The 22,850-nt window shown below is 31.8% G+C and overlaps 1 protein-coding gene across 1 annotated transcript in view; it reads left to right on the forward strand.

The window, feature by feature from the left end:
- Positions 1-22,850, forward strand: part of LOC130901654 (prolactin-releasing peptide receptor) — a 404,435-nt gene that overhangs the window by 356,019 nt on the left and 25,566 nt on the right. The window contains exon 5 of the mRNA XM_057813176.1: positions 9,456-9,782. Coding sequence (XP_057669159.1) covers positions 9,456-9,782 — 327 coding nt within the window. The remainder of the gene's footprint in view (positions 1-9,455; positions 9,783-22,850) is intronic.

The raw sequence follows: 22,850 nt of genomic DNA on the forward strand, positions 1-22,850 counted from the left end.
TTCAAATAATTATTAATGGCGCCCAAATTAAAATCTGATTTTATTTAAAATAAAATTTATAAAAATAAACATTACACACTATAATACCATAACAATATATATATATATATATATATATATATATATATATATATATATATATATATATATATATATATATATATAATCGCATCTAAATTTTCTTGATTTGAAGTCTATTCTGTTTTAAAATAAATTATTAAGAGTTAAAGAAAAGTTGAAACGTCAAATTTTATCTTGTTTTCAAAAAAAAAGCTAATTTTGCAACAGAGAAGATCTAAAATCAAGAACATTCAGATGCATTCAATAATCATAAATCTAAAATTCTAGGAAATAAGAAATTGAAGAAATTTATTTATTTATATATATACTTACATATATACTTATATACTTAATAATATAAAAGTAATGATTTTACAAGCGTGTAACTTTTTAAATATTGACGATACGAAAAATTCATTTAAAACTTTTTTGTAGTCTGTCAGATGGACTACAAAATTGCTCTTCAACTGTTTTATCTAACTTCAATAGTTTAGCTGAAAAAGCAAAAAACGAAAAATCAAATAATGGATATATGTACTCAATGAAATTTTTTGTTCCAAACTTAATCACTTTCAAAGTATAGTCATTGGTTTTTGGAAAAAAAAATTTCTTCCTGGGTTGCAAGAATTAATAAGGTGAAAAAATCAATTTAAAATTGAAATTATGATCTCAGCTAGGGACAGGATATTTCTTCAGACATATTCTACGATATTTTTGGGTGGAGAGCAAGAAAAAAAATATCGAGTTTTTTTTAAACACCCTAATATATATATATATATATATATATATATATATATATATATATATATATATATATATTTGTTTTAGGTCTCTTCTGTTTGAAATTTAGTTTTTTAAAAGAAAGATATAACTTAACGTTTTGACTTATTGCAGTATTTTCCAAAATATGAACTTATAAGGACCTAACATGTAAAATTTAACGACCTAACCTGTAAAATTTAATGTTATTTACAATTGAACTGATAAATATTCAGTTACATTCATATCGACCTAATATCAATAATACAATATCAACAGTCTGAAATGGCTTCAATTGAAAACACCAAGAGAGTCTGTAATTTGAAAGTTCAACATCTGACCTACAAGGTGTAAAATACTGTCAATGTGGATTAACGCGATTTCATGTTCATGAAATTTAGTCCTGAATATGACATTCTAATTTTTTCTTTGTAGTAATCTTTCATATCGTTTTAGTAATGAACTTATTTTATTTTATTTTTCATTTTCTAAAGAATAATTAATATATGATGATTAAAATATATGTAGAATAGATAGAAACATATTAGTAGATATCTTAAAAACATAGTATTAGAATCAGTCTATTTACCGCGAAATTTCAATAAAACGATATTATACCAGGTAGATTGAAATAAACTAATTGATCAAATTATGGTAAATTTGGCTGAGGTTTTTTATATCTTGTCTATCATTCACAGAACATTTATCCTGTTTTATGTGTATCATTTCTTTGATTAATAGTATGGTAGTACATGTCTTGAGCTAAGATTTTTGTTTCTTAAAATCAAATTCATGATGTACATTTTTTTCATGTAGAGCAGTTGATGCATTTTTGGTGTATTTGTGACCATTTATTCTGTTCTCCAAATATTGTGTAGTCATTCCTATATAATTTTTAGGAAAATTCAGACATGGTATGGAATATATAATATTTGATTTCTTAGTGTCTTTACTCTTGTTTTTTAGTGTAGTGAATAGTGGTGATAATGTGTTGTGATCTATCACTTATAATGATCTATCACTTATAATGTATCGATAAAATGTATTTCAATTTTTCTGATGTATGTATAGGGAAGTGCTGTATATGTATCTTTTTCTTTACTTGAATTTATTTTTGAGGTTGGATTTATATTTTTCTTATTGTGTAATTTATTTGTACGTCGTCGGATGATTCTATTAATTTGATTTTCTGAATCTTGATTATTCTTCAAAGTATTTTTAAGTTTTTTATTACTCCACGGTGATATCCTGGAGAAGTTAATTTTAATGCTATATCTGTTATAGGATTAACGACGCCGTTTTTCTGTGATTTGGGATGGCGTGAGTTATAATTAAGATATCTTCCAGACCATGCTTCTTTTGTATAATACTTAGTTTTTATGTTCAGTCACATTGGTACAAGTTACAATGTTCTAGATTCAGGTATATATAACGAATTTACATAAATTCTTAAGCCATTATACTATACTCAACAAAGTTGTTTATCAGTGATATCTAATACACGAAACCACAAAGACCTCCTATTGTAAAGGAGCAGAGATGCTTCAGCATTAAATAGGGATTATGTAGGCAAATTAAATGAGGAGCTTAGATCTTCTAGTTTATTAAGTGAATAAACAAATACATTGAACAAAACTTCCTTCTTTTGAGCTCTTTATTAATACAGATGAACACAACATTTTTCTAATTAAAATGTAATCAAATGATCAACTCGTCATCTCATTCATTTTATATACTGGGAAAAGAAACCAGACAAATGGCATACGTCCACTCTGCATTATATTTCATATGGAAAGTATTATGGAAACACAATTATGGGTTGATAATCGCTGACATTCAGTTTTTAATTGGAATTTCATACAGCGTCTGACTTCGGAAAATATTTCTTAACTATAAGAATATATAATTAAGAGTTAATTTCTTAGAAGAAGAAGAAGAAATAATCTTAATTTATATACCCACTATACAATGCACTTAACTTATATTAATTTATTTATAAATGTAAGTCGAATAATTGTTGCGATTACATTCACTAATTCGTTTTTCCACTATGACTATTTATTCAAAACTTACTGCGCTACATGAACTTATTCATACACCACAAAGTTCTAGAACAAAAAGAAACACAAGAAATAGTAAAATGGACTTTCCTAGAAATGATTCAAAATAAATACTGTAATAAACCAATAAACCGCCTTCTAAAAGCTCATCAAAACCATTTCTAAAAAAGATTAAAGAAGCCGCACGAATTCGCCGAATTTTGAAATTCCATTGTAGCTGGACAGGGGCGGCCTAAGGACTCATTTCGTGAACAGGGTACCGTCTTCACGAAGCACTGAAAATGAGGTGAATAGCCACAAATTAATGTGCACTCCAATATTCCGTAATATCACCTCTAACATGTTCCTGACGACTCGCCAACCCAACTAGCTACTTGCTCCTGGTCTTAGCCAGTTTCTTCCATTACATAGTCGCGGATGCTTTAAAGCGATTCACACACATCTGCTCTTCAAGTTTTTCCAATTGACCAAACTTCTCCCAAAGACGGTTGCTAACCCTCGTTCTTTCTTTATTTTGGTGAACTACTTTTGGTTTGCCATTGGGGATCTTGTTTATGCGATAGATGACATCATTGAACCTTTTCTTGATTAAGTTGGATCTTTTCATGATTTTTATAATTTTGGAAAAAATCCCATTCTCCTCGTTGGGTTGTGCAGCCATACTTCCTTCTCGTATCATTTTTCAATGTTGTCGCTAGCAAGTTGAAGATTCGAGCGAACCAATTCGTGTATGTCGTTAAATCTTTTCCCTAATTGGATCACATAATCCTCCCCCTCTACGTCTTGCTACGTAATGCTAGGTAACAGGGAAGCTCATTTCGCGTCCAAACAGGATTTTCGCGGGTGTTTCACCAGTGGACTCATTAATAACGGATCGATAAACCATTGTAAATAGGGATAAATACTGATCCCAATCTCTCTAGTGGCTTGAAACTACTTTGGACAGACTATGCCAATGGTCCTGGTCATTCCCTCAACCATTCCATCTGATTGTCACAGATTTCCTAGAATACATGGCTCTAGAAGTTTCTTCATCGCTGTGGACTTTCAAAGGTACACACTATCGGCTGATAAATTCTCTTACCAATACTTCCACAACAGTTGTGGCGTCTAAGTCGGGATCGCATGAATTTCCACCCATTTTGTGAAATAATCCATTAAAATTAGGAAGTATTTACAACTACTCTGGAAATGGTCAAGCGATATTTAAAGCTATTTTTCCGAAAAAGTATACAGCATTACACTTTTTTATAGGTGCCTTTCTCTTATTATGTGGCCCATTACTCGTAGCGCAAGTTGTACATTTCTTATACCAGTCCTTCATATCGTTGGAGCTGTTAATCCAATAAAACCTTTCAAAGACTCGCTGAAGGGTTTTCTTCACTTCTAGATGACCTCCCGATGTAAGTGTAACTTCTTCATTACCTCGGCTACTCTCGCTTTTGGAACGACTAGCTGTCTTCTCTTCACGGAACCATCATAATTCTCCAGGATTTTTTTTAAAAGGCCCCCTTCCAGAACTAGGACCACTGAGTACAATTTGCTTTTAGTGCCGGTGAAAATCTTGACACTTTTTCACTGGTAGGTCACCGATTTTCTTCCTTCCATGAGGTGAGGATCATTCTCTTGATCTTCTTTGATCCTTGTCGGTGACCACTGTAGTTCAAGAAACTACGACTTCATTCGATTCGGTTTTGTTGCTGGATACGGTGGTCCAGAGAAGGTGTTGGTTTTTCGGTGCTAGCAAAAATTGTTTTTTGGCAGTCAAGGATCATCTAACAAAAATGCGCATGTAGGATATTTTACGCGAAATATCTTTTTAAAAAATATATTATATGTGAATATATAACTTAATGGGCTATGAGGAATAATATGAACTATTTTATGGTTAAAAGCTGGAAATAGTTATTATATAATAAACAAATTAACTTCAAATAACTTGCCTGTCGATTTCAGACAAATGAAGAGGTGATGATAGTAAGCGAAACTGTAGAAAACTATTTTTTTTTGATGTGGTAAAAATTGGGAAATTGCGGGTCTAAGTAAATATGTTGAAAGGACAGTTTTTTCAGAACTGGAATAACTCTTTTATAGTCAAAATTGAATAGTCATGCTTCCGTTAAACCGGCCTAGTACTACTGAAATTTGTTGTAAATTTGGTGGTGGAAGGATTTTTATCGTAAAAGATACATGGATCTAGACGTGATTATTTTCATATTTCAACGAATGCTGGGCATTCTAATATCATCCAGATATTAATATCTATATCACTTTTTAATTAAGTATGGCATTTTTATTCAAAAGCAAAACCTGTCATTATCTTCTCTTGTTTAGGCTGCCTTCTCCTTTGTTGAACTTCAATCTATGTATTGTGAATCCTCTCAATACATCAATTGTAGCCTCAATAACTATTTCAATTGAACCTCTTATTATTTAGTTTGCTGAATTTTTGACAAAATCTTATAACCTTAATACATACCGATAATATCAGAGGCAATTCATCTTTTTAAACTATAACCCATAGTACATAGGTAAATTGACAGTGATTGTCATATTTCAGAATCAACTGAGTGTTTAATTACATTTAGATTTCTAAGTGGCTTTGAGAATATATTCAAATAGTCTACACAGAACAAACAAAATCTTCATAAGTAATCTTTTCTCTCATTCTACTTCCGAATTGTATCCATTAATTCATTTTCATTTCAATAACTAATTATGATTATGCCACGGAGGCCAATTCTATACTCTGCATTTAGTTAGTTATCAGTCAATCATATCTAATGCATTTATCCACATATATGTTCAAAGAAGATATGCTGTATGCTATTTTAATATTGTGTTGTTCAATGATTCCAGAAAGTTTAAGAGTGGCTGATTTTATATAAGGTAAAGGTGAATAAATAGAAGGAATGGAAATGTTGGAAGTGACGTTTGAGAATGATGATTCAATGTTCCTATCAATGTCAAATTAATTATACAAAATTCGTTCCAAAAGATATAGAGAATATGAGTTTTCATAAAAAAGTTTTTAAAGTGCTTTAATGTTTTTTTTTTATGAGAAATTGGATCAGAAATTAAAATTTCATTATCTTCGTTTTTTATAATTTCAGTATCAAGAAAGGTAACGATTTTTTAGTACTCTTCTTTTCTATAGTAAATTGTAAGGGTTTCTATGGGAGTGTTAATTGATGCTACAATAGGTCTACCTTATAGAGTAGGCTTATGAATTTTTGGTAAACAGTAGAATTTAGCAGAAATAGCGTTATAATTTTTTAATTTCTTCTGGGTTTCTTTGTCGATTTGTTTTTTGGTAAAAACTGTTTTTTGCTCTGTTTAAATTATCATAATTGTACACCAATGGGGTCTTCAATATCCCCTATATCAACAGATTATTTAATGGATTATATTTTGGACTTTGTAATATCTGTTTTACCCTTAAAATTATTCTTCATCAAAAAGTATGTAGATGATATAATTTTATCTCTTCCATATAATGAAATTGATAATTTATTATTTTACTGCAATAGTTTCGATCTCTATATACACGGTCCTTCACGACCAGCTGAATCGATATGCATATGGGAAAGTACTGCGACTAGTGTTCCTAAAATTTGCTGGCGTGGTTTTTCTGAGCTAAAATAATTTCAGTGTTTATTATAGTTTCTATGAACTTTTTTGAAATTACGCAAAATTTCGATATAATTTTATGTGGGGCATCGTGTGCCTAAAGTTCACCATTTTCTAATTATTTTATGACGAAGATAAGAAAATTTAAATTGACTGGTATAGGAAACCAATGAGTTCTAAAAATTTCTAATCCAATTTTTAATAAAAAAAAACATTAAAATAAAATGAAAACATTGAATCATCATTTTCAAACGTCATTTCTCACATTTCTATTCCATATATTTATTCACCTTTACCATATATAAAACCAGTTACTTCTAAACTTTCTGGAATCTTTGAACAACACAATATCAAAATAACATGCAGTCAAACACTTAATATTCCTATTTCTACTAAAGTAAAAGATAAAACACCAATCAATAAATTATCTAACATAGTATATGAAATACCTTGTTTAAATTGTGACAAAAAGTACAGTGGTCAGTCGAAAAGGTCACCGATCAGTCGAATAACTTCTCACAAGAGTGATAGCAGATTATATCCTGATAGATGTTCTTTAGCGACTCATGTCTATCACGAAGGACACAATATGAATCTGCCAAAATTTTGACAACTGACAAAAACTACAAAAAAAGTTTATTTGTAGAAGCAACATATATTGCCCAAAATGATCAATGCATTAATAAGAAAACAGATTTAAATAACCTTAGTGTAATTTATGCATATCTTCTAGATTTCGGAAAAACAAAATCTATGAAAATTCAACGCCATTAACAACCAAATAACCTCACCTAACCTATAAATTTCAACTTCACTTATAACGAACTAACCTATAAAATTTAATGTCATTTAAATTCTCGCCAATTAATATTAAACTAAATTCATAAGGACCTAACCTATTGGAATTTAATGTTATCCATAAATTTACCAATCAACATCATTCACTTCAACTATCTAACCTATAAAAACTCAACGTCATTCGACACTAAAGGCATATTTGACTCAGTGGTACTATCTTTTTAAAAGAATACTTGATAGCAATGATGGTTCCGAGAAGAGGAGACCGCTTGTAATTCCAGGAACGAGAGTAGCCTAAGTATTGAAGAAGCTACACGTCAGTCCATCGGAAGGTCATCTGAGTGTGAAGAGAACCCTTTAGTGAGTCGGTGAAAGGTTTTGTTGGATTAACAGCTCCGATGATGTGAAGGACTCGTGTAAGAAATGTACGACTTGTGCTACGAGTAATGGACCATATCCCAAAGCACTCATGAAACAGTATAATGCTTAAAGTCCTTTCGAAAGGATTACTTCAGACATCGCTGGTCCATTTCCGACGACAGAAAGTACATCCTACATCCTAGTCGTGATGGACTATTTCATAAAGTGGAAATTAATGCGATCCCGAATCAAGAGGCCACAGACCTAGCGGGAGAAGATTATGTGATGCAATTGTGGAGGAGAATGGACGACATACACGAATTGGTTCGTTGAAATCTTAAAGTTGCCAGCGACATAATTAAAAATCGATACAACACAGAAGCCACTGACGGTGGTTTTAAAGAGTGGGATAAAGTATGGCTGCACAACCTCACAAGAAAATCTCCAAAACTACAAAAAGTATAGGAAAGTCCATACTTAATCGAGAAAAGGATCGATGATGTCGTCTATCGCTTAAGCAATATCCCCTCTGCGGGGATAGTAGTCTACCAAAATAGACTAGTGCTATTTGAAAGATGATCATTACCTAATAACGGATGAACCAATTGTGAGAAGAGCTGGACCCTCCCTTCCAAGTATTTATATGTGCGTATGGAGTTATCAGTGAAGCTAGATATGAGGTCAATAAAGAACAACAACGAGGTCTAGTAACCGTCTCTCGGAAGAAGTTTGATCAATTAGAGAAACTTGAAAAGCAGATCCCAGCACCCGGTAGGACGCTGAGAATCAAACATGATTCGAGATAAACAAAAATAAATTTCAAGATTAATTCACCAAACGCGATATGTAGGAAACGCTACAAAGCCTCCGCGACCATGTGTTAGACGCCAACGTGAATAAACTGGCCATGACCAAGATAGCGAGTAACCAGTTGGATTGGCTAACGGTCAGGAACAAAGTAGAGGTGATATTGCAGGATATCGGTGTTTATATATGATGAAGATGATGCTCTATTATTTTCATATGACCGATAAGTCCAGGAATGGGTCCAATTTCAGATTTAAATATCCAATCTCTGCTATCCATGAGTTCCAGGAGGAACTTCCATCTAAGGAAGGCGTAATGTTACAAACTCTAATATAGCTGGCCCTGTTGGCTTATAATGGATGTTTTTTATGTAAGTTCTTATGATAGCAAGAGATTTGTTCACATTATTTCTTCTGAACTTATTTCTAGGAAGGTTTTTATTTGTTTTTTTTGCTTTAATTTTCTAACCATTCGAGAATGTCTTTTCGGGTAAATAAATGAGTTTGTTTAGCGCAATTAGTTCAGTTTACAATAAATAGCCATAGTGAACGGAACGAGATACAAAAGTTACTCAAGAATTTAAATAAATTATATTAATTAGTTATATGTTAGTGATAAGTTGATTATTATAAGTTAGTTAAGTGTAGGGTTAAGTGTTTAAATGGATTAAGAACATAGGAGACAGTGTTTATGAATTTAATGATATAATGAATAAATAATAGAACAATTTGTTTCCTTTAATTGATCCTAAAACAATAAATAAAAATTTTAGCGATTTTATATATTCCCTACGATATTATATGCATGTAAATTTGGAAGAAACCCGAAATAAAATGTTTGCAAACAAACTTTACAAATGTGTTTGATAAGAAGGAATTCCTACAAAAGAGTTTTGTAGATAAGATTCCTCCACCGAGTGTTTAAATTCATTCATAAGAAATAAAGCAACTAATTTCACTTATATTTTATATTCATTTTCAGAAGCATTAGAACAGACTACGATCGATCAAGTCAATATAGCCGTGGAAGCTTCCGAGATTTCGACACAGCTAGAACACTTTATGAATTCCGAGAGCCAGATCTAAACGTAATCAAAGAGAGAAGAACTCAGAAATTTCTGGTTACCATCGTAGTGCTTTACGGAATTTCTCTTTGTCCTTTGATGGTTATGAAGATTGCTAGGTTAGCGATAGTTGAGACTTATGAAAATATGGGATATTTCGACGTAGTATACATCATATTTGTGTGGGTCGCATTCTTACCGGCTTGCTCAACTCCTCTCTTGTTCATTACCTGGAAATTAAACAGGTAATTCAATCATTGATTTTTCTATTATTATTCAAAATCATAATATCATATACTTACATATACGTACTTTTCCATCTAAATTTGAAGGATGAATTTTATCGGTTTGGTTTTATTTTCCTTTTTCGAATAAATTATGCACAACTAATTTATTTAACTAATGGTAATCCCATTTTTTCTTTCCCTGTTTGATACTATATGAAGAAACAACTTTACAGGGAAATCCAGAACTTGATCCAAATAATTCGGGATAAGTATAGACCTTTCAAGTTGCACAATCAGAACTTATATTTAAGTATATTTTCTAAATCATACATTCGAACATCATGAATTTTTAATGGATGATCATGTGTGTCCCTGTTGCATGTTTTACAAAATAAATTATTCTACACCACTATCTGAAGGTCAAGGGTGGCTTATGGCCAATGGTGAACAATCCGGAACTTTTACAGGGACAAATATTCAACAAAATGGTACTCTCTGCTCAACTCGATCGTTTAGGAGATATGTAGATATTTTGTTCATTGTAAATTCCAAAGAAACCGTTCGCCATAAAGAGTCACTCTGAAGAAAGTTAACATAAATTGTTATCATCTATTGAAAATACTTACGGGAGGTATTACAATCAAACATTTCTTAGATAACTAATCAATAAATAAGTGAACATATCTACGACATACTAGCGACTGGCATCACCTGAATTGAATACAATTGAGATATCTTGAAAGCTTGGTGAACGGAAAACCAGTAAACACAAGGAACAAAATGATCAATAGAATAAACTTCTATTGTGCCGTTATAAGGAATAATTTTGCAGTGCTCTTCCAAGTTCAAAGAAATATCCTCTGTAGACTCCGGAAGTTTATAGTGCAAGGTGCCTACTCCGAATAGTTTTTTCCTAATGTAGGTAACTCGATGTTCTACAATATGCAGTTCAATTATAAATGTATGATTATGTTTTGATACCCTCCTGCAAGTATTTTCAATAAATAATTACAATTTGTGATAATTTTTCTTCAGAATGACTCTATATATGGCGAAGGGTTGCCTTGATATGTACAACGATCTAAACATTTACATATCTTCTAAGCCATAAATCAACAAAGGGTAATATTTGTTAAATAAACGATTGAAAAATTCATTTTCAGTATCATTAGATTGTACAGGTTGTCACTTTAAAGTTACGGATTGTTAACCATTGGGAATGAGCCGCCCTTGACCTTTAGAAAGTAGTGTGGAATTATTTAATCCGTCAAACACACTTCATAGACATACGCAATCATCCGTCAAAAATTCATAATGTTCGAATGTATAATTGAAAAAATATTTCTAAATATACATTTTGATTCCACAACTTCAAAGGCTAAGATTTGTCTTATATTTTCATAGCTGTGAAATTTATAAATAGAGCTGACTGTTGTATTTACATGTGGAAACCATGGACACGTTTCATGATGTTCTTGCTGTATGTCATTTTCACGAACAAATTAGCTTGGAGCAATATTTCCAATATACAGAGTGGCCATTTCCTTTTGAGACGTCTTACTCACAAAATTGTCAAAACTTTTGTTAGTATTTTGTTTCGGTCTTTCAGTATCTCTGAATTTACGTTCATCAACAATAAAAATAACATCTCGATACTCGATTTACTTAAGCATAGGTTCAAGTTAATAATTTGTGGGATACACTCCATTATTCTGAATTTATGTGATAAATCGTGGTGATATAGTGACTATGTAAAACTATTTCGACTCCAATGTTTTGTCTAGGACATAGGAAAATGTGATATTTTTCAAACGTAACCATTGTTTCATTACGTCTTCCCAAAATGCAGATGTAGAATAATTGTTTTCTGAACAAATTTATGTTGCTTAGAAAATCGATTTCGTCATGTACACTACTCGATTTACTTTTTGTGAATGTACTAACTGCTACCTCTTCGATACTTCGATGTTAGTAGCCCTTCTTCTCTGTTCTTTCCCTCCTGTTCTGCTCCCCTAATGCGAGAATGAGATCCCACAGGCTTCTGTTCTTTGCTTAACAATCCTATTTCAAAATACATCCCTTCATCAATATATGCGAATCGTGATGTGATAATTCCTCTACCTTACAAAAACATCTTTCTAAGCAGAGAGAAAATGTTCCAAACTCAATATCAACCAAAAATAAAAATAAAACTTTTTAAATTATAATATAACATTAGTAGTATCCTACTATATCTCTAGTTTGAACTAGAAATCAAATTTTATTCAAAAAAATAATATATTATCGACTTTTATTCATCAGCTGAAAATACTGCTAGTCTTGGCCTCCTTCTCAATAATGTCAGCCAGCTCTACTATTTGGTTGAAAAATTTCTTCAATTTCTCATTTCTTAGACCTTTTGACATATTAATGCATCTAAATGTTCTTGATTCTAAGTCTCATCTATTTTAAAATTAGGTTTTTTTTTCAATAATGGTGGAAAGATAAAATTTAATATTTTGATAAAGACTTGAAGAAAAGTCGAAACGCCAAACTTTATCTTTTCACCAAAAATATTGAAAAAAACTAATTTTAAGACAGAAGAGACCAAAAATTAAGAACATTTAGATGCATCAAAAATAAATATATTAATTATATACAGATTTTATTTATCTTCAGGATAAGTAATATACTGAAAAATAATTGCGATGTACTGAGTTCTGTAATGCCATCCGTATTTAAAGGCCGTTGAAAAAAACAATATATACACATGTTTCACGATGTTGCCGAAACTATTGATAATGAAATTTTATTACGAAAATGTTTTGGAAGCTGAAAAATCTCATGAATAGGTTCCAGTTTAGTTGAGATATTGATAAATCTAGCTTTAACTTATTCAATACTACTTGGTACAAACCCTCTAGCTGACACTCTTTATGAGAGTCAGATATGAAATTTATAGAATGTTTATGTCAGTAGTTTCAGCAAAATCGTTAAAAAATGTGTATAAGCTTTTGAAACACCCTGTATATAATGATGTAATTACTATAGGATTTTGTGATTAAAAACTTCTTTTTAGTACGCATTCCAAGCTTAAGAATTAGTATGTATTCAACATTGGGGTGTTTATAATCTGAATATAACCGTTTTTGTATCAACTGATCCTTATCCTACTTATTCCCACTGATGAATGTGAATAAATGGATAGATAACGATTGAGCAACTTATATACCAAATGATGAATGAATGTCTGACACACTATATCCAGTCATATATTATACATTGGAAACTTGAAATATGATCTATTACTCAATGCAAACAATCCATTACGTTTTTAAATCAAAAATACTTTTGGCGTTTAGGCGTTCTATTAATCATAATTCTAGTTTACTGTGCATGAACTTTTCAATGTTCAGATTAAACAAAATAAACCCTTATGTTACGTAATGGTTACCTCAACTGTTCCTTTAGTTCCAACTAAGTTTTTGCCAATCTATTTCATAAACCTGATGGAAACAATTCATTCAAGGTTCGTTAAATGGGATTATTTCGGATGACTTCGAGATATAAAAGATATTACGCAACTTAGTGTTTTGTTCAATCGAGCTCTACATCTTGGGAAAGCGGAGAACATTATATTGGACAACAAAATCTATATTTCTAGAACTTTGATTTATTTTTGTATTACTATTAAAACTAACGTAATAAAACTATGTATTTACGTAATTCTAGTAACTCATTGCAGCAAAATAGTTCTAAAAAAATTTTAATTTTAGGTTTATTGAAATAGGAGATAAAAATGATATACTTACTATCGAGAACACTGTTGACTCTAACACTGCTGGTCTTAAGTTAAATGGTGGGCTATCGTCTGGACATTGCAATTATATGGGACCTATTGGCGGGTTTTGGGTTTTTGGTGCGCGTGGGAGTTTATTATTGACAGTATTGAATAGTATTGGATATAAGTGAATGGAGAAGTTTCAAGTTGACAGTAATCTCTGGCTATCGTCCCTTGTGTTCACAGAATTTGGACGTGCCTCTATTTCGATAGCTTCCCTGATAATTATGACTTGAAGGAGCAAAGTGTTACGACAGTTTTGGTTCTGTTAAAGTTTCTGATTGAGTTTGAAGATTTTGCGAATACTGTGACGTTTGAAAATTTGTCTGTAACGATGTAAGGACACCTTCAGATGATCGTTCATACCAGTGGTGGAGGGTGGAGGTGTTAGAGATGGACATTTCTGGATGCTCCTAAAAATTTGAGGTTTGACGTAACCATTCCGTTCGTTTGTGGCAAAAAATTGATTTCATATGGTCGACTGGATTTGTCAGTCAACGAGATGTATCGTGATACAAGTGTATCTATGATAAGAGTTGAATTGGGCCGGATGATGATGGGACTGAGCGCTGAGTGACTTTGCGATAGACGGAGTGGGAGAAACCGTGTGGAGAGAATTTTTTTATTTTGACATCAAGGAACAGCAGAGATAGTTCCTCCCCCAGCTCCATCGTGATCTGTATGCAAGGATATATGCCATTCAGATGGAGAAGGAAGGAATCTCTTAGTAGGGGCCAAATGACAATATATTGATATTGAAGACTCCATTGGTATTCCAAAGACTTGTTGTTGATATATTTTCCAAAAATTATTGGTTTCTTATACCAGTCAGCAAAAATGTAATTATATTCGTTTTTAATGGATTAAGTATGAAGAAAAGGTAACGATTTTTCAGTATCCTCCTTTCCTGTAGTGAATTGTATACGGAGAATGAAACTATTGAAGTAAAATAGTAAATTATTAATTTCATTACACGGAAGGGATGAAATTATATCGTCTACATAATCCTTAATGTAGAATAATTTGAAAGGTTAAACAGATATTATAAAGTCCAAAATATAATCTATTATTCCAAAGATTTGTTGATAATTTTTATTTTTATGAGAGAAGAGTTTCCAGAAGTGATTTCATATGTTGTATCGATTATTTGGTTTTCAAATTTTGACAGATTATTTTTAAGTTTGAATACTGTTTTTAGATTATAAACATTTCATTACTTAAAAGCTTATCTACTAATCTATCATAGATGTGATAACTATTGTTGGTCTCTCTTGGCGTATGAGTTTTTTTTCTATATGCTTGATATTGTTCTGCAGAGAGGTGGGAAAAATGACTTTTTTGCGACATTGTAGTAGGAAGCATCTAAATCTTTGAACCGTTATTTCAAATTTTTAGCAGCTAAATATCATATTCAAACGTCAATTCCGATAAATCTAGCTCACCTATTTATACAACTTTGCCATGTAAAAAAACAGTTACAGTCAAACCCTTAGTATTCAATTTATTTTCACTAGAATAGAAGATAAAATACCAATCAATGAATTACTCAAAATAGTATATAAAATACCTTGTTTTAATTGTGATAAAAAGTACATTGGTCAGTCGAAAAGGTCACTGATCAGTGGAATAACTTCTCACAAGAGTGATAGCAGATTATATTCTGATAGATGTTCATTAGCGACTCATGTCTATCAAGAAGGACACTATATGAATTATGAATCTGCCAAAGTTTTGACAACTGAAAAAAAACTACAAAAGACGTTTATTTTCAAGAACAACATATATTGCCAAAAAAAGATCAAAGCACTAATAAGAAAACTGATTTAAATAAACTTAGTGTGATATATTCATATATTTTTGATTTTCAGAGAACAAATTCTATAAAAATTCAATACCATTAACAACCAACTAACTTCACTTAACCACACACACACACAAAATTCCCCTGAATTTTGCCCGTCCCTCTAGGCATCCACCCCCGGATAAATCCACGAGTGGGTGCGAAGAAGAACATTCCACCACCCCCTCTCATTTCGACAGGTCCTCATCCTCTTTCGCGTCGCAGTTTCGCGCGTAGACTCCTTCTTCTCCCCTGAGGTCTATGGGAGATTCTGGGATGTCTTATCTTTTTGTTAAGAGATTAGCCTGTTGGCTATACACTCTTGGCTTCTTGGTCTGGGCGTCTTCATGTGTGTGTGTTTCGCTGCCTCGGGTAAACCTCTTCCTACCTCCTACCGGTAGGAAAAGATCTAATCCGAGTGGTCCTTCGCCTTCTCTATAGCTGTCCCCGATGTATAACTCCATATTTGCTTATGAAATGCAGAGTTACCGTGTCGGGGGGGTGTCCTCTTGTGGGTCTTCACTTAACCTATAAGTTTCAACTCCACTTAATATTCCTATTTCTACTAAAGTAATAGATAAAACACCAATCAATAAATTATCTAACATAGTATATGAAATACCTTGTTTAAATTGTGACAAAAAGTACAGTGGTCAGTCGAAAAGGTCACCGATCAGTCGAATAACTTCTCACAAGAGTGATAGCAGATTATATCCTGATAGATGTTCTTTAGCGACTCATGTCTATCACGAAGGACACAATATGAATCTGCCAAAATTTTGACAACTGACAAAAACTACAAAAAAAGTTTATTTGTAGAAGCAACATATATTGCCCAAAATGATCAATGCATTAATAAGAAAACAGATTTAAATAACCTTAGTGTAATTTATGCATATCTTCTAGATTTTGGAAAAACAAAATCTATGAAAATTCAACGCCATTAACAACCAAATAACCTCACCTAACCTATAAATTTCAACTTCACTTATAACGACCTAACCTATAAAATTTATTGTCATTTAAATTCTAGCCAATGAATATTCAACTACATTCATAAAGACAACCTATTGATATTTAATGTTATCCATAAATTCACCAATCAATATCAAACATCATTCCATAAAACTTATCCTTAACTAACCTATAAAAATTCAACGTCATTCGAATTCTAACCAATCAAAAATCAATGAAAATTGTTTTGACAACTGAAAAAAACTACAACTATTTTTATAAACAATATATTGCCCAAAATGACCAATGCATGAATAAGAAAACTGATTCATATAACCTTCGTGTCATTGTCATTTATGTTTCCAAGAAGACAGTTTAATATTTTTTAGGTTTAGAAATGAAACTTGACGTTTTGCTTATACTTCTTCATTTTTACTTGTTCACTGACCAACCTTTAACTTGTTCAGAGTTCAATAGTTTGTAATATTTTACTGTTCACTCATTATTAATGAATCCGTAATTACTAGTTGCCGATACTGAACGATTGAACTGTAATTTGTAATAAAAAGACTCAAATATACATACGCATGTAAGTCTTTTTTTAATTCATTATTCATTTATAATGAACGATATGATTTTCTTCGCCTTGTTCATAAATGAGTACAGTTTCTTCAATAACGTTCTGTCTCTGGAGGTAAGTAGTGAATCCAAGTCATCTAAATGGCCCCTAGGCTTCATAAAAGAGTCTCTTATAATCATATAAATTCGACACCCTACAACTACAAATAGAGCGTATCAAAGTAGTATACATTTTGTGAGTATTATTCCTGCAGGTACCAAATTTACAGCTTTGTATGACTGTCTTTTAAAAGTCTATTACTATTGTGTCGCTTACATAGGGATTGCCAAGCAATACTATAATTTTTTTTGAAAATTCTATGGAACGTATATAATGGTATTTTAATACATCCGTTATCACCCTGTTCAGATGAACTAGTCATTTGAATGTATCTTTGAACCCTAGCCACTGATCTATTTGTCCCGAAAAGGTAGATGAATTAATAGGTTCGTTCAAACCCATCAATAAACCGTCCTTGGTACGGTGAAGATTCTGAGCAATAGAGATTATGTGTTCCAAGCGGGCGGTTACCGTTATACGAAAGATTCTGTTTTGCGTTACAACCGACTAAGGAACAGTTTCAGGGACGGTCTTTTCGATACTTGGATGATAGCAAGATACAAGAACCATGCATAGCCGGAGATTGCGCAGAAAATATCTATATATAAATCTAATTCACCCCCATATCGATCCACTGTGATCATTTGTAGATCTATCCAGGTTTAGATGCTATCCCCACTCTACTTCCACTACTTGGTATATAGTGTATCACGCTAACTATTGATTGATATGAATACGTAAATTGTCAGTGTCATATATATATATATATATATATATATATATATATATATATATATATAGATCCAGCGGTCAAATTGGCGTCGGTACTTTTACGGTATAGCCAGGAATCCTTCAATATACACCAATGTATATTGTATTGTATAATGCAAAATATATTCAACGGACAGGTTAGCAGCTTGATAATTTGGCAACGTTGAAATAGATATATTTGAGTTTATTAAATAACTTTCATTCTGCAGATTTGATGGCCGTATATGAATGTTATACTTGTAACGGAGGAAGTGGCATCTTAAAAAATATATTTAGAATCAACGTATTGGTTACGCCAAAGTGTATGGTGATTTAAATGCATTTTGCTTTCTTGGTCTTAATTTACATATATCCAATTCTATGAGTTGTTTGAGCATAATTTGATTATTATTTATTCGAACGTATCGCTACATGTCGCAAGTATGTTTGGGACGAACCAAAAAATTAACCATTTTAGTTTAAAATTGTGATCATATTCAGAGATCCGTATTGAAGCTTATAAGCAAAAGGTGCCAATTCAAATCTAATTTTTTACTGACTATTCGAAGCAACATTCAAAACTCTCCGAACATTTAAGAGCTGATTAAAAAACTAAAAAACTGAACATTATTTCAGAGTCACCAATATGGTAGATCACAGAAACCCTTCTGTTGTCGATGTCTCAGAATAAACGTTAGTTTTATTTTGGTGCTGTTTTTTGGAAATTTCTCTATTCCATTTTTGTGATCTATGATAAGCAACCTGCATCCAGAATTGCTTATTTTTATTTTTTTATTTTATAAAAATATTGAATAGCTGAACAAATTTTTTGGCTGATTTTGATAATACTAAGAAAAAAATAACTATTAAAGAGTCTCCTCGGGCTATTACAAGCGGGCTAAACACAGACAGACGAAAAAGGACCCAAACAAACAATATTGATGATAGTTATCCAATTGCAAATCTTCGTTATGCTTAAAAAATCGTAGGAAGAAGAATTTTCATTGGTTTATTGATCTTAAAGATGAAAGAAGAATCCGTGATGCTAATACAAAGATGGGTAGTTCTTTAATAATGAATGATATGCGAGACCACATCCAGATTGAGTGATTTCAAAAGAGATGGGAATGCCATAGAGCATGCTTGGGATAAAATGGATAAAATACCACTGGCGAGCATGATCCTCGACCTGAATATTAGCTGTTGTTGAAACATTCCTTTTCATTAAATCCCTTGAAGAATTCCTTTGTTTTATTCTTTTATTTCAGCACTTTATCTAATTTTCATTATTCAAAGAGATGAGAAACGATTTTATGATTTTTGGTATTCAACAGTTAACAAATATATTCTCTTGTACCATAAAATTTTGTTTCAGCTTTTAAAATCTGATTAAATAAATATTCTTAACTCTATCAATATCTTCACCTTTTGAACAGCTGTTCATTTTCAATTTTTTTGAATGTATTTGAATACAAATTCAGCATGTTTTGAAATTGATTACAATTGTTCAATAACGTCTTATTAGAACAAAGTTGAATTTTTCACATGAGACATTTTGTATCTTAGATTTCAATTTGTTGCAATTTGCCATCGTAACAAGAAATATTTTTTCATATTCCATATACGGTATTCCACTAGTTCCTCGTGAAAGTCGTATGCAGGTCACCACCTTCTGTACTTTGAAACGCACAACCCAAATATTCTGTCGTAGATAAAGGTTTTTAGGCCCACTCCAACTTAAAGATTTGATAAAACTCGAACCTCGTTTTGAAAAGTATATACATGTACAGAAGAACAACAAACTCTCTACAACAGTTTCACATTTTTGAGTCATCCTGTATTTCATTCTGCCAAATTTGAACAATGTGGCTCTTCTTTTAGATTGAATTGGCCCATAACTTATACCGAAACCTAAAAACTCTGAACTGTATAGTTTTTGTACTATTTAAATGTTGTTTATGAAACTTCCACCTATGAACCATTTGATTAGGGCCCTTAATGATACTTGTTGTGTCTAGCTGATTTTCATAATATGCTGATATAAATGCATCAAGCTATTCGACGCCATTTAAAGAAGAAAAATGGAGTTTCACTTTCGAAAAAGGATAACTCCTTCTTTGAAATTGATAAGCCTTAAGAAGTAGCGGTAAACGACTTGAAACTCTATCCATTTGCCGATTTTTCAAGAAAATAGGGTCCTATTACGAATCCACTTGGAATGCTCCCATCTACGTTTACAGACCACCTAGTCTGACTGGGAAATGAAAATTTGTTGTAGAACAAATAATGTAAATTTGTGACTGTTCGCATATCTACTTTCATGAATTGTCCACTCGTTACCGAGTAACACAGCTGCTATTTTTTGCAAGAAGTTCTCTCCTCAGAATAATTTTATCGTGTCTTTGTAATTGCAATAAGCTGTAACTGATTCTTTGGGACTCTCATATTGGTATCTTCACTATTTGCTAGTACAACATGAAATGTAACTTTCTCTGTATAGTATGGAGTTCCTATTTTAACAAACATTAGTCTCATATACCTACCTCTTATAATGTTACTGATGTATTGAAACTTTTCTCTTTTTTTACATACTTTTATCCTAGCATTATTGTGGAAAGATAATTTTGAACTATGTATTCCAAAAAATAAATGGCGTTGAAATTTTTACGGAAAACTGGTCATATGTTTTGAAATACCCAGTGTAAACCATTATCAAGTTCATATGGTTAGAATTGGGAAATAAAGCAGAATTTAATATTGACTGATTACGAACTGATGATAAATTTGGCATAAACTGAACCTAGGATCGAAAAACCAGTAAACAATATCTCATTGACATTTGTTTCTTCTACTTTTATTGATACTCTTACAAATTATTCTGATCATTTTTGTTACTCTGTCAAGGGTTAGTAATTTATGCTTGTAGTTTTATAATGCTGCTCTTCAACTCAGGTTTTTTGCTTTTAACGTCTGACCCAACCATTCTGTATAATAAATATGGTGACAGTTCTTTATTATCAATTAGTCATTTATGAAAAATTACTCAGATCTAAAAACCTTAATAAAACTTCTAATAACTTTTCGCGCCCCGTGTATGCAATACTCACTGTATTTATATTTACATACTTATACATTTAACGGGATGGACGACTTCTCTAGAGTATCTCTACGTTAATAATAATTGGCGCCCTTTTTTCGATAAGCTTCGTAAAGGGTTGGCATAGCGTCGTAACATCATTCACGGAGACAAGCAGAAAATCTTTTCGTAGTTTTTAATAGTGTTGCAAGCAGTCAAAATGTCAAGACGTAAACGAAACGAACTAATTATGAGCCTAGCATTAGCTCAGGAGAAAGACGGTATGTGTACTCAAAAATTTCCTAATATTATGTAGATTATTTATCATGATAAAGATATCAAATAACTATGACTTTTACAATAATAGATAGATTTCTTCGGACATTTTTCTATCTAGTTAATTATGGATATGAATTTGGGATTTTATTTTGTGTATATGTTTGATATGTCTATTAGATTCTATTTAATATATGGGTGATTCCGTTCTAACTGTGATTTTTTGTATTCAAAATTTCAAGATTTTAAAATTTAACTTTTCTAACTTTTTTATGCATATTATTCATCTATTTTACTGTAAAAATAAAACTCTAAGAGGAATTTACTACAACTTCAAAGTATCACGAGCAAGACACAAATGTCGGATTTTGAGTTCCACGGTACTGACTCATTTATCCACGGTACTGACATGGTAACTTAAGATATTAAACAACAAGTGCATCAATTTTCCTCAGTTTGATCATAAACATTAGAATTTATAAGGTAATTAGTTTAAATCATTTGTTACGACAAAAAAAATTAATAATTTATCGGTAAATTCTAGGAATGGACATGACACGGTACTGACATGGTAACTTAAGATATTAAACAACAAGTGCATCAATTTTCCTCAGTTTGATCATAAACATTAGAATTTATAAGGTAATTAGTTTAAATCATTTGTTACGACAAAAAAAATTAATAATTTATCGGTAAATTCTAGGAATGGACATGACACGGTACTGACATTCAAGTGATGTAGTATAAGTTTTCTTTAAGTGGCAAGTTATATTGTATAAAAATAATGTTTAAATATCTTAAGAATTATTCAATTAACACAAAATTTTTATTAATTGATTATTAATTAATGACTAGTACAAAAAAACAATACAGGACATTGAATATCACAGTTATAATGGAATCACCCATATATTTAATAAGAACACAGAGAATGCGTGTAAAATATATTGTTTTGTGCAAATTTTCGTGCGATATTTGCTGAAAATGTTAAAGTTACAACCTGTTAAATTAAGCGTAAGGGCATGAAAACAGTTTCCAGCTAATTGGTGGTGACATCTTGTGAATACAATACATACGTCATTATATTGTATAATAAAAAAAAATATTATTTTATTATGAAAAACATTTCAAAATTTCCTCAGAGGTGTCATGTAGATGTCAGGGAGTTTTTGGTGGTGACACCTCAATGTATTCCGAAAAAATATTTTCGGAATAACGCTCTGGCCGTTCCTCGAAGTGGAAAACAACTACACTACTTTCCTGGCTAATACCACACGAACATTGAATTACATCCACAAAGAAGAGCGACCGACCGTCGAGACAGACATCTCAATGTTTCGCAATTGCAAGGAGAGAGGTTTATAAACCGACACATTCGTGCGGAATTTTATCCAAGCAAAGGGTAACATCGTAATTTTCAGTCTGGTTTAGGGGTACCAGACGAGAGAGTATTATGCCATCCTGATAAGATCATAACAAGATCGAAACTAGTCGGTGGCTATACCTCTCTCCTTGCAATTGCGAAACATTGAGATGTCTGTCTCGATTGTCGGTCGATCGGCATCACGCTCTTCGTTGTGGATGTAATTCAATGTTCGGCGTGGTATTAGCCAGGAAAGTGCAAAATGACTTACAGACAAATCTAAATGATTAACGAGTAATGTCAAACTAATAATACATTGTTTTTAAAT

This window comes from Diorhabda carinulata, chromosome X (assembly GCF_026250575.1).
Source record: "Diorhabda carinulata isolate Delta chromosome X, icDioCari1.1, whole genome shotgun sequence".
In the NCBI taxonomy this organism is placed as follows: domain Eukaryota; kingdom Metazoa; phylum Arthropoda; class Insecta; order Coleoptera; family Chrysomelidae; genus Diorhabda; species Diorhabda carinulata.